Here is a 15,427-nt window from a genome sequence, read left to right as displayed (position 1 = left end):
TGTTATATTTATATATATATATTTTTTTTTCTTTCTGGATGTCTGTTGCGTCAGCTCAAAGAATGCTCCGCTGTTTCTAAACGTTTGCCACCGACAGCCTCCACGTGATGACTGAGGTCAGTTAGTGAGGCCGTTTAGAGGTCTGTGGAAGTAAAAGCAAAGCTGAAACGAGACGATAATATGCACAGAGAGAGAGAGAGACACACGCGTGCATTCCCCGATCACACTCAGGGACACCCCGCGCACGTAGAAACGCCCGGATATCATTTTTTTTATTTGCTTTTAATTCTTTTCACATCACGTTTGTCAGTTTGAGTGACAGGTGGCAGAACATTTCAGGGTCTGTCTCCTCGCTTCCACGTGAGGCTGTCAAGAGTTTGACTGGGATCCACTCAGTCTGCAGGAGAGAGAGGCTGCTCCCAGGTGGCTCGCTAGCTGTCTGCCTGTCTTGAAAGTGCTCTGCGTCTGCGGGGCAACACAGAAAGAGAGAGAGAGAGAGGGAGGGGTGGGGGAGAGAGAGAGAGAGAGAGGGAAGGGAAGGGGGCTGTGGGGGTCCTTATGGACCTCTCCCAGCCCGGCGTCTAGAGGATTTTACACCATTTCATCTCAAAAATGGAAATGTCACGGCTCGGTACATCTCCCCAACAATTGGAATCTGGGCCAGTGGTTTATTTATTTCATTTCCTGCCATTCTTGTATAAGCAGCATCCTCCTTCATATAAATTGTTGTTGTTGTGCTCCTTCTGTATTCTCTTTCCATCCTCCCTCCCTGCATCCACTTTCCCCCTACCCCTCTTTCTCTCGTATAGACACTGTAGGGTTCCTCGCAAACAGGTCTGGACTGATAGGGATGAGAGGTTCCTCATGGAGATGGTACAAGACTCAGGGTGAGGAGGGGAGGGAGACAGAGTGAGGAGGGGAGGATAGACAGGGTGAGCGGGGCGCCTGGTGGCCGAGGGATGCCTGAGCGGGGGAAAGGGTCTGCAAAGAATTGGATAGGGGGATTGGATTAGAAATAGCTTGGAACCCAGCTGGATGGAGGAGAAGAAAAAAACGTTCTGACTGTAAAGTGAGTAAGAGACTGTGAGAGAAGATGTGACAGGAAACAGGAACAGTCTGTCCCGCGGAAAACACTTGTGCAGAGCACGGCATGATTTTTGCTCACGTGAGTCACTGCTGTCCTTTGTTTTGGGTGAGTAGGATGTTTGTGACAGTCACACATAATGGGCGAATGAAAACCAAAAGATGACCCGCGATGACAGATTCTTTTTTTAGTCCATTTTGTGTGGGCTTGTCCCAGGGAATTGGAGATGCTTGCGTTGCAACATGAGAGAGCGATTTCACAGATTGGAGTGGCGTCAGAAAATTGTCTTTTATGTGCTTTCCAATTTCATGCCTGCTGCTGGAGTTTTTTTTTTTTTTTTTGGGTGGGGGGGGGGAGTTTTTTTATGTCTTGCAAGTGTACTTCTAAGAATGTATAAAGTCAGTGTGTCACAGGCAGGGTCAAAGAGAGGAAGAAAAATCATTGTAAAAGATAAGGACAATATTCAGAATGAAAATTTTTTTCATCCTCAAGGGATTTTATTGTGAGATATCGCTCCAATTCAACAAGATTGGAACCTAGTTTATCCCTGATGTGGATGTCCAGCCAAGAATGATATATATATATACGTCGTCGCTAAAATAATGGCTTACGTCAAGTTTTTCAGAAAACACAAAAAGCTGATCCATATATTGAATATATGATATTAATTCATTCTTTCACTCAAAAAGGTTATAACAATAGATGGCTATTGATATACTAATAACAATTTCTGTCAATTATATAACATCAGAGTAATAAATGACTTTAACATGCCTTTGTGACTTAGACAATTTTAAACATTCAACAATAAAGCATAGCTAACACACTAACTAAACATAGTGTAATGCTGAGGAGGGGGCACGAGCCCCGAATCATGGAAATAACTTCAGTGATAGAGTGGTATGTTGTCGTTCTTCTTGAAGCAGCTTCTTGAAAAGCTTGTAAAATTGCCTAAGTCACATTGACTTTTGAGTTAGGTTAAAATAAAACGGCCTAAGTCACACTCTTGACATAGGCCATTATACTACGGGGGGTGGGGGGAATCGCATGATCTGTTTAACTGAGGATGTAGGCGACTTTACCAGAGGTGGCAAGCATCATGAGGTGATGATTTATGAAAAAAAAAAACATTTTTGTCAAAAAATGACTTAGGCCATTATTTATAGTAAGGTGATGATATATATCATATCTAAAGGTTTCTGATCTTTATACGGTATACATGCCGTCAATTTGAGGAAAGGCCTACCTAAACTTGCATTCTTGTATTTGCTACAGTTTAGGCTATGGAGAAATACATGATCTCAGCATCTCTGACAAACCAGTTACAGGTTTTCCCTTCCCTTAAATATCTGTGTCATACCTTAGATCTTTTCACATAAGGTCCTGCTGAGTAAGCGTTGCAGATAAGGGAAAGCAATGTAATCCTTTTTTTTTGTATCCCTCACTATATGCAGTTTGCTGAAAATTGGGTGATGCCCTTTGCCAGATCTGCAGTCTTTGTAATACATCTGGTATTCTGAGGTCTATTTAACCGTCTGTGATGGATCACATCTCAATGTCTCCGCTTTGTAAAAGCTACAGACAAGTAATGGATCTATAGACGTGTACACTATAACGGGCTTGTTTTCCTTTGAAAACCGAGTTTGATTAATTTATAAGTGTGCTGCTTTATTAACCTAAAAACAGCTTGTGGGTTTTAAAAAGCAAACACAATCATTCTGCCTAAGATCAGACAAGGTCACACATAACAGGCTCATGGATGCTTCATCTCCATTACACTCATTATCCCCCCTCCCTGTGCTGTTAGAGCTCATGTGTGACACAAAGCGGTCCTAACTCATTAATGCAAAGCCTTTGGGGGCAATTGAGTGTTGAAAGATCCCAAACAGGGGTTAACAAAACCCCATCTCTCACCCTGACATAACATGGTCGGTTTTTTTTGCAAGTCGCCATGACCGGGGGGAGGGGTGTGCTTCTCGGACATTAGCAGGCCTCATGTGGAAATCTGTAATTATTCCTCAGATGATAATTGATTTCTTATTGTTTTGAATGTGTATTCATATTCAGGTTCCTGGTGGATTAGGTGTCGTTAGCCACGGCACCCAAAAGGGCCGCAAAGAGTTTGAGCTCAGATTTCTGATGACTGATTGTCCCTGCAGGTATTTCATCGACCGGCACACGGACCTGGAGAGGCAGTTCAACATCAACGTGGACGACGGGAAGATCACATTGGCCAAACCTTTGGACAGGGAGGCAGACATGTGGCACAACATCACAGTCACGGCCACGGAAGTCAGTAAGTGACCTTTTTCTGACTCTGCCCCCCCAGTGCTGTGAAGATAATTCCACATGAGTTGTAATGCCCTATTTTCAAATCAATTTCTCACTATTAGACATTCATTGGCATGCCGGTTTGACAAAGTGAGAGCTGTAGGAGGACACGTACAAAAGAGCCACTTTTTTTCAGTCAAAAGGAATTACTGACCTGCTCCGCGCAATCCTCAGTCGAAGATTAGAAACCGACGCCGTTTAATCGCTCGCGGAATATGCCACAAACAATTAACATTGGAGTCCACAGAGGCATTAAATACGTTGATTTGCTGAGTTTTGATTGAATTAAACAGCTCAGTAGTCAATTTGTGGAAGTGCAAGAACATTAAGACGTATCAAATAAACAGTTTTAAAGGCATGCTCCGGAGTGGATCGCTCCAACGGCAGCATCCATTACAGATTAAAGAACATCTGCGAACCGCAAAACTCACTGACTACGAAGAAAAAATCTTGCCGGCAGAGCTACAAACAGCTCAAACCATATGTAAGGCTTTATTTGCATACAGATTGTTTCAGGGGGGCTGTACGTTGTGATAAAGCTTAATGTACCCCTTAAAGCTATTGGAATAGAAATTGACACAGCTTGTAAGTTTTTTTTTTCCTCCCCCTGTCCTCTTCCGCTCTATCTCTCTGTCCTTCCCTCTCTCTCTGTCTCATCCTCTATCTCTCCCTTTCTTTCCTTAATCAAAGGAAACACACATTAATTGTCAGAGCAAATGAAAAGCACAAGCGCTGTCATAATGTTTTGGATGCACAGCGCAGACAAATCCCGCCATCAAAAGCAGCCCCGTTGGAGGAATTGAATGCGTCTCATTTGATAAGCTGGCTGCCTTGTCATTTTTTCCTTTGCACCCGTACATTTAAAGCACGTCTTCATGTCTCTTGGCGAAGTAACTGTGGCTCGAGAGATAGTGGCATCTCAGAGAACACCTAATAGGAATTTGCCAAAATAAATACAGCAGTTTTGCTATTCTTCACGGCTGGGGAGGGGGAAGCCGGTGTGTTCTCTGGCGTGAAGAGGAATAGATGTGTTCCCAGTTCTATCCCGATGCCATTTGCCACCCAAACGGGAGGCGCGTTCTGCCGCTCCGCACCAGTTGACATCTGACTAATCAGATTCCATTCCCTGTCTGCTGCTGCTGGGGGAAAGTCACTTTTGCAGGGAGGGGGCTATGTATCCCTCTGCCCTAATCCATCTATCACTGTCTATCACTCTGTCAATTTCCACTCCCTTCACTGCTTACCTCTATTTCAACTCAAACGCTTGTCTGTGGCCTTCAGGTTTCTCAGGCGCAATGTCCTCTGCGACATCTTTCACTTTTATTATTTCAAAAAAAGTTTTTTTAATTTATCCCATGACATTTTTTCAATGACATAAGTCTGCCTGTGGAATTTGTTTAATTTTTACAATGCCATTTAAAGGGCCAGTACATACGGGAGATGTACCGTATTGGCAGAAATGGAATAACATCATCTGACTTGTGTTTTCATTGATATACGATCAGATAAAAAAACTAATTATTATATTTTTTGTCACCTACCATGTACAGAGGGAGCATCTCTATGACATGGTCCACCCTCCTGTTTCTACAGTAGCCCACAATAGACAAATTAAGCACCGCTTATAGGGAGTCTTACTTAAAACAAAACAAGAAAAAGGCCCTTTTGACATTTCAGGAAGGAAATTCAAGATCATCCTTTTTGAAAATCTGAGTTTAGCCAAAGTAATAAAATGCAGCAAAGCATCATACAGGTATGCTTCAACCGTCTTTTATGACCAGTAGCTTAATATGTTAGCTAACTTTAGCTTATGTTTGCAGACTTTAGATCAATGCTTGTAAGGCAACAGTAACAGTAATTAATAAACACAATTGCTGACTTCATGTGTGTTTTTCTGATTGTGCTTTTGTCAAAAGCTTTTTTTTAGGATGCAATAATAACCACATTTATGTCTTGTGTTAGTTGGCCCAGGAGAATCTAAGAAAAAAAAGGCCATTACAGTAGCCACTGCTTATTTAAAGTTATGTAGTGTCCATTTAAACACAGTTTAAGACCTTTTAAAAAGTCAAAACTGTCAAGATTAAAACCATTTAAAAACTCTTCTCAAACGTTCTTAATCACTTTGAGGTGATTGTAGTGACAAACTGGATGACAAAGAATCAATTATTATTAACACAAACATAAATCCAAGCGTGTATCGCTGGTCAAAGAGACACAGCCGTCTTCTGGCCACATGAATACATCCTTCTTTTAAGAGTTGACATTTTCATGACAGATTAATAAAAAAAACAACTGCTTACGGGACTCTTGAAAGGGGCTGTCAATTACCCGCGATGCATAATTCCAATCAAATCTAATCTAATTAAACAGCCTTTATTGTCTTTTTTAGACTTCAGTGTCCAACGGCTCATTAATATGCATGCTGTAACCCTCATGTTTAAAACATCACAGTGTACATGGGGATTTTTTAAAAAAGCACTTTGAATGGGGTTGTTATTTCTCATTTGTGGTTGCCTTAGAATCCCGCTTTGCATGGCTGATAGCAGCTGAAATGTGGATTGATGTGGTTTCTCATCTGTCCTTCCCATCAGCTCAGGAAATGAAGGGAAGAATAAAGATGGAAAATAAAGGAAATTAAAACTAGGTCACAGAAATTACCTGGGATTTCATGCGTAACCCTGTTTTTGTTTTCCATGTTTTCAATTCTAGCTCACATGGATTCTTATTTATCTGCTTTTCTCTCCCGATTTTCTCTATCTATCTATCTATCAGGAAACCACAGTCAGATATCGAGGGCGATTGTGGCGATCAGAGTAATGGACATTAATGACAATGCCCCTGAATTCGCCACCGAATATGAGGCCTTTCTGTGTGAAAATGGAAAACCTGGACAGGTAAGAAAAAGAAGTGTCTCATTCATCAAAGCAGTGATCCATCTCTCTCTCTCTCTTCTCTCTCTCTCTCCACTCCCCTGTAATGATTGGCCACAATGAATTATAGCCTATTTATTTCACTGTGAAACGACAGAGGTGGGAGTGCGGTCTCTTTCCCTCCCTTGACACAGTGTGTGCCGAGCGAAGGGGGGAAATGAGAGCAGTCAGGATTGATCAGAATGGATCATAATTCAAGACTGTCTTTCATGTCCTCCTCCAGATGGCACACTGCTTCCCCCAGCCAAAAATCCTGGACAAGTACTTAGCATTCTCCTTCTCATCAATCGACCCTATTCAGGAGGCCCGTGTGCGTACAATGAGAGGCTTTATTGAAAGGAGAAAAAAGGAGGGGGAAAAGGGAAACTGTCCTGCAGGGCCTGAATTCTAATTTCCAATCAATCATAAAGACGTACAGCACGATAAGACCTGTGGTGACAGATTAACAGATAGAGCCAGGGGGCCAGGAAAGTGTGCCAGACGAGACAGGACCTCATTGATAATGATCTCAAAACCTAGGAATGAATAGGGCATATATTTCATCAGGTGTGATCCTAGCCAGAATAAGACTGAGCAATCAGGCAAAAACAGAGTTCTGAATAGGCGGCCTCCTCTGAACGGCTCCGAGCGCTCCTCTCCACATCGTCACCTCTCTCTGTTTTTCAACACAGGTGATTCAGACAGTCAGCGCGGTGGACAAAGACGACCCCATCCAAGGCCACTACTTTGACTATCGCCTCGTTCCCGAGATGCTCAACAACCCCAATTTCACCATCAAAAACAACCAAGGTGAGTACGAGAAAGAGACTCGCAGAGGAGGGAGTACCTGTTCTAGTGGCAGGGTGATTGAAGTTTCTGTAAATTTCTCCAATGGCTTTCCGGTCTAATCTCTAACCGGCGGCATGTTATTCAAACTGGAGATGAAATCTGGTGGATCAGTGTAGCTCACAATTAGCAGATGTGAAATTGTCTGGACACCAGCTTCTCTTTTACTCCCCAGTGCATTTTGAGGGAAGCTAAATGACTGGGATCCAAATGGCTTCTCCTAGTAGTCTTGCAGCTCAATGTAGGGTGACTTCTCAGGAGCTGTTGCCGCGTGGCAGATGGTGCTACATTTATTTGCTAAATACTCAACTGATTGGTTTATTTGCCGTTTTTCCCCATCTTTATTCCATTCCCAGTCTCCTGCCTCCCTTGCAAAGCTGCCTCCGAACAGGCTGTGTTCATGATGACATTGTGTAATGTCTTCAGCTCGGGGCAGAAAATCCTCATATGGTACTAGCCGTCTGTTGCTTGGCAGCGGCTGCGGGCTAACGTACTGCATCCTCTCTTTCTGAAGGAGGAAAGAGCCCATAGAAATCAGGTCATCAAAAGGCCTTGCTATCTTTTGAGAAAATATATTTTAAAATTCTTCTGAAACAGGTGCATTGTCAAGAAGGAATATGAGATGCTAGGGTAGTCACAGGAACTGCAATAAAAGCCTTGACGGTGTAGATTTATGTCCTATTCATGCATTAAGCAATATGTAAAGAAAATAAAATCATCAATCAAGAAATTTGAATTGAAATATGAACGGTAACTTAAAGGTGTAATATGTAGATTTTACAGTGAAATATCTAAATCACTTAAAAACTGAATGAACCTACAGTATATCAAATATATTTTTTGTTGAGTACTTACATTAACTCTAATATTTCCAACAGTTCCAACAAAGCCACATAAATCCTCAATTTTATAGTTTAAATGCCCCATTTCTTTAGTGGAGCCGCCATGACAGACAGACATGTCTTTGTTATGTCAAAGACAGCTGCATAAGGATAGTGATAACTGCCTCTAAAAGCTGTGGAACATCAAGTAAATTATACTTGTGTACATCTTTTTTCAGGTCTGTTTCGTCCGTTCGTCTTGACGACGGTCAACTCAGAGTTTGTTTTCATCGGGGGTTTGGGTACAGGAACAGAGAGAATCACTCCCATGATTCCCCTGCCAGCCTCGACGTCATATTTGGTTATTGTTTTGATTGAGAGCCCCCCTGGCGGCAGAATTCACATGCTATGCATTTGACAGGCTTTAATGTATAAGTCTTAATTGTGGATCAACCTCAAAGTGCATTCAATACGCAGGTCCTTTTTTGGATACATTTAGATGTTTCTTAAGCTGCTGTAACAGATAAAACCCTCACAACAATGGTTTCACCACTAAAAGGACAGCTCTGCACTACTACAAACCACAGAAAACATTTTGTTTTTTCCTCCCTCACCTAAAAGTAAACATGTGTTGTGGCTCTGCATTTTAGACTACACACCACACCGACCACTTGTGTGTGGTGCTGAAAATACCGAGCAGAGAAACGAAGCCCATCGCAGCGTATCCCCCAGCACTTACAGCAGCTATTTCTATCTGAATCGGCAGCTGTGGGAGACACTTCAGTGAAGAGCGTCAGGCTCCTGTGAGCCTCTGTGTGCAGCTTTTGTTTGCGATGATGGGTCTAATTGTAGGGATTAAATAGTGAAGAGGTTAGGGGTTGTCCATGCTGTGGAAAATGGCCAAGGCATTGACCAAGCAGTCTGACAGCTCTGTGTTTAGAGGCAGGGTTACAGCAGAGCTTCCTTTTCTCACTAATCGAGACAACATACACTTGCCAAACTGGCAAAAGTAAACTCTGCAGAGATTTTTATAGATTCCACATAATTCTATTATCAAATAAGACCACGTCCCTTTCTTACATAATGTCTTTACGTCATCTCAATGCAAAACAGGCTACGACTGATCAAAATTGAGGTTAGCTTATATCTTCTTCCCCAGCAATCTCGGAGACCTGTTTTGTGATGCTAGTTAGCTAGCACACTGAGCAGCAGTCAAACTTGGAAAATGTCAGTGCCCTTCAGTTTAGCTGTTAATCTCTGTATCCTTTTACCTTTGATTCCCAACAACACAAGTGGGTTTAGTTTGTTAGCTCAATGTCTGGTGCAGGTTTGCTTGAACTCTAAAATACACACTGAATTGAATATTAATGCATGGAGACCCGGTTGGATGTTTATTAAAAGGAAGCAGGAACCAATGATGCCAGAGTTGCATGTAATACTTGTTATATTTGCCCAGTAAGGCTGCACAAACTAAGAACAGATCTAATCTGTACAAACACAGAACCACTTTACATGGTTAGCGTCGGGAGAGTTTTTTTGCTATCATCGGTTCAGAAAAGTGAGAGCACTGAAAGGAAATGGACCCTGTCACATCTCCTCCATTGCTTCCTCCAATCCTTTGGTATTGTGTTTCTCCTCTAAAGCACTCCATTCCTGCCTGTTCAGAACTTCATGAGAGTAGTGTGCGTAGTAGAGAACACAGAAACACAGAACGTTTCAGACTGTTTATCACACTTGCTGTCATCGCTGTCATTTGGAACCCTTCACATATTAATGCTATTTATAACTTAGCATGAATTCAAATGGACACATGCTCTTGTTCTGATGATGATTGATGTGTCAATGTACACAGTTTATTTCATCAGAAACTGTCAGATGGCTGTGCATCCTTATATATATATACATATATATATATTTATATATATGCATTTAAAAAAGACCACTTTTTGTACCTCAGTGGTTCATTCTATTTGCAGGTTATCAACACAGCTGTCTTTCTCTTTCAATCTGCAGTCTTTTTCTGAGAATGTGCTGATGGGCAGGATATGTGTAATTCTATTTTTACCATCAATAGTTGCCAAGAAAATGGAAATGACCTGTTTACGAGGACACGCCCTGCCGGTTTACTTCAGCACTGTATACTTACACACTCTCTTATGTGCTCCTGAGTGATCTAAATCAAGACGGACATGTTGGTGCTCACAAAGCTCAGCGTTCCACATTGCAGCAGCACTCTTAAGAAAATAAATCTGAGCATACGTTCACATCAATTACGGATTGCGCAAAGCAAATAATTCTATCATGAAGCCTTCCATCTTTTGATTAAGTTTGCTCTGTCAACGGGAATGTTTTAGCATGGCCCTGAAGCGTTCACCACCAGTTCTAGTTTCTCTCTCTGTCTCTCTTCAGTGCTCCAAGAAGCAGAAAAGGCAAAGGTTAGACTATCAGAAATTCTTGTACATTTTCCATAACATCAGCAGGAGTAGTTTCATATGGGACTGCGAGTGTTTGATTATGTGAGCGGGGTAAGGAGAGCCAGCTAATGAGCAGGCGGCTTCACAGAAGTGTCATCAAAGAGCAGCTGGCACCTTTCTGGGTCGACATGTGCCATCTTCTAGTCAGTGTCGCCTGCCATGGTCCCTTCATTTTTTCAGCTTTCAAAGGGGGCAACGAACTCGAGCTTGCCTTCCATCAGAATTCCAAAATTGGACTGTTGAGAGAAGAAAAAAACGTCTGAAATCTATCAACAACATTAGAATTTGATAGGGCTAGAAGGCCTAGTGACAATTGATGTGAAATTAGTTTACCCTCATGCTGCACTTATCTTCACACGATTTAATAATAGAACTGAATTCTGTTACCAGCATGAATAATAATAATGGGTTTTTCACACATCTTCCAAATATTCATCTCTGGTTTTACCACTCTCTCTGACAGACAATTCAATCAGCGTTCTGGCAAAGCACGATACCTTCCGACGACAGAAACAGGAGGTGTACTTCCTGCCAATCATTGTGGCTGACAACGGGAACCCACCGATGAGCAGCACCAACACCTTGACTATACGAGTGTGCGGGTGCAGCAAGGAAGGGATTGTCCAATCATGCAACGTGGAGGCATATGTCTTACCCATTGGTCTCAGCATGGGAGCTCTCATCGCCATCCTGGCCTGCATTATACTACTGCTAGGTGAGGTGTTCCTTTTTATTATTACCAATGTGTTGTGTCTAAATGGATATAGACAATAACTCTATGAGTAATCTACAATAGCAATGAACTGCAACAAACCAAAATCTATCTATCAGGAGAAACCTGCTAAAAAAATCCAAGCAAAAGTGCAAAACATGCCACTAAAAAAAAATATTGCAGCAAAATTCTGCAAAGACATAAATGAAGCAAAATCAAAACACACAACACAAAGCCTTGTAGGCAAATTAATATTATAAAGACTGCAAATTCATTGATCTCAAAAAAGTGCTCTGTAGGTAGAGCTAAGCTGTACTAGATCTCAGTAAATTGCAAAGAACATCTTAAAGGTATATGCAGAATGTTTGATCCATTTCTAAAACGGTATGTTTTTAGCCATTGCTGCATGTCTTTTAATAAGACAGTTTTTTCTTACCACTGTAACTTTTGCTGCTTTGCTAAAGTGCTCATGATGGATAGGCCGGGTCTTTGCTGCTTTTTGTAACATAACAATGAGTAAGGTCTTTTACCTGCTTTTTGTAACATAACAGTGAGTAAGGTCTTTTTACCTGCTCTTTTGTAAAGTGTCTCCAGATAACACTTGTTATGAGTTGACGCTATACAAATAAAAATTGATTGATTGATGTTTGCCATTGTCTGCCACTCAAATGATCTACTCATACTGAAAGAAACCCACTATCCAAAACTTGACCTCGACTTCTTCTTTTTGTCTTGGTTTCTCTCCGTTTTTCTTTCTGACAGTAATAGTAGTACTATTTGTGACCCTGAGGAGACACAAGAATGAGCCCCTCATCATAAAGGACGACGAGGACGTGAGGGAGAATATCATCCGCTACGACGACGAAGGAGGTGGTGAGGAGGACACCGAGGCGTTCGACATCGCAACGCTGCAGAACCCCGACGGCATCAACGGTTACCTGCCGCGCAAGGACATCAAACCTGACCTGCAGTTCATGCCCCGGGCAGGGCAGCACTCGGGCCCGAACGGCGTGGACGTGGACGAGTTCATCAACGTGCGACTCCACGAGGCAGACAATGATCCCACCGCACCGCCTTACGACTCCATCCAGATCTACGGGTACGAGGGCCGGGGATCCATTGCGGGATCCCTCAGCTCACTGGAGACGGCGTCGTCAGACTCGGACCAGAACTATGACTATCTCAGAGAGTGGGGCCCACGCTTCAGAAGACTTGGGGAGCTCTACTCTGTGGGTGAGAGCGACCGCGAGACCTGACCTTTGATACCTTAAAAAAAAAAAACGAGACTTTTCAGATTTTTTTTTCTGTCCACATACTTGTGTATTAAACGCTAGGGGGTTTGCTGGCTTTTAGAAACTGGTGTTTAAAAGATAAAAACAGTTAATAACAAGGAGGCCACCTTTTTGTATTCTTCTTAGAGTGAGGTATAGCAGTCGTCATCCACTACTTCAAGCGCATTGTAATTGTTGAGCCAAACAATGTCTTTCTTAGGAGATCTATGATTCTTGTGGAGTGTGACTTAGATTACGTCGTGGAGTGTCTAGCAGTATTTTGGGTGTTAGTCATTTGCTGTGACTGCCAGTAGCAGAAAAAACCCTGGGATTGCTGGTGGTGGCCAGATGAAAGGAAACAGTAACAAACAGTCGGATTATCTGAAGCTTGAGCGGACGTCGTACTCCATGGACACCAAGCCGGACCTCAAAAGCTGCAGAGGAACTGTCGTTTCACAAATCTGAAAGCCACCAAGCTGTGCGGACGCTCTGAAGCAGAATGACAATGAAAAAGCAATATACGGTCTACATTACAATGATGAATGTATGTATGATTAGAAAAAAAAAGGTAAAAAGATAAACCAGTATTGGCTTTAAGTGAATTTGTTATCATTTGATATCTTTCTGGTGGCCACATTTATAAACTCTCTGAAGCCCGGAAAGGCTTGCTTTATACAACTCTTTGTATTTACACGCTACAGGTGTGGGTCTGCAAGTGTTACTAGCCTATAAAAGACTGAAGTGAAGACAAAAAAGAGAAATGTAGAAACTCTGAGGCCTTCTTTTTACAGAAGCAACATTAAATACACTTGTAATCTAATGATTTTTGACAAGAGTGTTGGTTCTTCATTATTATGAGTTTTTGTATTCTTCGGTTCTTTGATCATTCTTTTTGTGCTGACAATTTGAAGTGAGTGTGTTTAGATTATTTCACATTATGCTGTTTTTTCAATCACTTGATCACTGTTTCATAACAGCCAAACCATATCGCGAATTTATCGCAGTGGATGATTATAGACTAGATGTAAGCAGGCAAACAAGTTACTGTTACAGAACAGATGATCGGAAAATGAATTAGGACCGCAGGTATGGGACATTTCTGACACTTGCTAATCTGTGTAAAATAAATCTCAGTATATTTTGAGGTACTGACAGCTAGTCTCTGAGCACAATAGTCAAATTGTTAACTGAGTATACCAAACATCAAATCTCATTTAGGAATCAAAGATTACATCAAAATTGAGACACAAACGCAGGCCATGTGCATAGTCCGCTTACACTGTATGATATCAATAAAAAAGACTTGTACTGTACATAGAGTTACTGCTAACGTCATTAGCTTTCAATGAGGTGGTAGGTTTTGTCTCTGCACGTTAGCTCTTGCACATAATGATAATTTCAATGGCACTACAGCTGCGTGCATACTCAGTTTGTACTGATACCGTATTATGGCAGTTCTCGGTAGACTAAACAATATATATGGCATAGTCCGACATGCAGATCATATTTTCTACTGTGCTTTAATGCTTATAAATGTGTATGTTCAATTATTTACTCCCCGTACTGTAATCTAAGATACCCTGTATTGTTTCCTACTTTGTGAAATATATTTTTATAAATATTGCTGAATGGTGTGGTTTTTCCTTTGTTTCTTACACGTCACACTCAATGATTCCTTGCAGGTGTAGCATTCATGCTGTTAAAGGGACAGCTCTAACCATTATATATGTTAAATGTGGGGGTTGCTAGTCAAGAGCAGCTCTAATGAACCCATGAAAATGGTTTAATAATGTCTACAATGTTACTTAAGCTTAAGAAGCCACCCCGATGATGTCCTTGTAAAGTGATCCGAGTTACCACCATGCACTGCATAAAAAGATGGATGGCATAACGGCTCCTGAAAGCCAAAATATTTGCAGCTCCCTCTGCTGATTGGCTCCAGTGTGGGTCATGAACTCTGTCATTTCCATGTTAACAAATGGGACATGGGTCATATTCTGAAATGAAAATATTTGTAAAGTATTCTTTTTTTTTACAAACATGGTTTCTGTCATCATAGTTAGTTATCATTCTGATTTACGAACAAGTGTAATTAATTTTTAATCAGTTATTTGATGCTTAAAGAGCAGATATATTGTCATGATTTACAGCACTTTTGGCAATTGTGATTCCTGCAGCATTAATACCAGATTAGCAGAGTAGAGAAGGTTTAACACTAACACAAGAGACATTCGACTATACATTACCACAAGTAGGCCAATCTATTTTAAATCGTCCCAAGAATCCATATTTACATACATTCAACAGTTACCACGGTTTAGGCTTAGAGACTACAATTGTATACAGGAAAGTCTACTTCTTTTTTTAACTACGACAGATGCCTGTTTTTTTTTACAAAGCAGTAGAGCTCCTGGCATTTAACCAGGAATAAGGTTCATTAGTGTTAGATTTACACGCCCTTCCATCTCTGTATTTGTAATTGGCAGGCTGTTATGAAGACCTTGTTTAGTTTGACCCTGGTTTTCACAGTTGGGGGATATTATTTTGTGTTAGAGCAGGTGGAACACATGCTAGAGCAGTTGGAAAGTGTTTATTTAAAGCTTGAAAGTTCTGCTACTCATATTTAAACTAACAGCCATACTGCTGTGTAGCTACTACTTGCTAGTTAGCTGTAAGCTTGAATAGTTAAGTTGCTATTTTACTTGTGAATTTAAGTTAAAACATACCAATTTTTCCAGTGTTAATCCTAAGAAACAGAAAAATAATATTATTAAGGAGCAATTCTTCATTACAGCTGTGCTGTAAACTTGAGTCATGGAATGTGAAAGACAAGGGAGGTAACAAGGAATGGGGAAACTAAATATGATGGAACAAAATATGATGTTTATTGCATTATCGGAAATGTAGGAACAATCACTGTGGGGGTTGAGATAACTTCAGCAAGGAAATACAGTAATACTGTTATTTGCAAGTACCCCT

The 15,427-nt window shown here is 41.3% G+C and overlaps 1 protein-coding gene across 2 annotated transcripts in view; it reads left to right on the top strand.

Annotated features, from left to right (window-relative positions):
* The window catches only part of cdh8 (cadherin 8), a 115,570-nt gene extending 101,498 nt beyond the window's left edge, over positions 1 to 14,072 (top strand). The window contains exons 8-12 of one of the 2 annotated variants that reach the window (XM_061042619.1): positions 3,244 to 3,380; positions 6,188 to 6,309; positions 7,017 to 7,134; positions 10,929 to 11,180; positions 11,940 to 14,072. In XM_061042619.1, coding sequence (XP_060898602.1) covers positions 3,244 to 3,380; positions 6,188 to 6,309; positions 7,017 to 7,134; positions 10,929 to 11,180; positions 11,940 to 12,433 — 1,123 coding nt within the window. In that variant the 3' untranslated portion in view covers positions 12,434 to 14,072. The remainder of the gene's footprint in view (positions 1 to 3,243; positions 3,381 to 6,187; positions 6,310 to 7,016; positions 7,135 to 10,928; positions 11,181 to 11,939) is intronic. The other variant, XM_061042629.1, reaches the window with a different exon arrangement.
* Positions 14,073 to 15,427: the final 1,355 nt, after the last annotated feature.

This window comes from Labrus mixtus, chromosome 1 (assembly GCF_963584025.1).
Source record: "Labrus mixtus chromosome 1, fLabMix1.1, whole genome shotgun sequence".
Classification (NCBI taxonomy): domain Eukaryota; kingdom Metazoa; phylum Chordata; class Actinopteri; order Labriformes; family Labridae; genus Labrus; species Labrus mixtus.
Note: the sequence above shows the minus strand (reverse complement) of the source record. Positions and strands in the feature narration are given on the sequence as shown.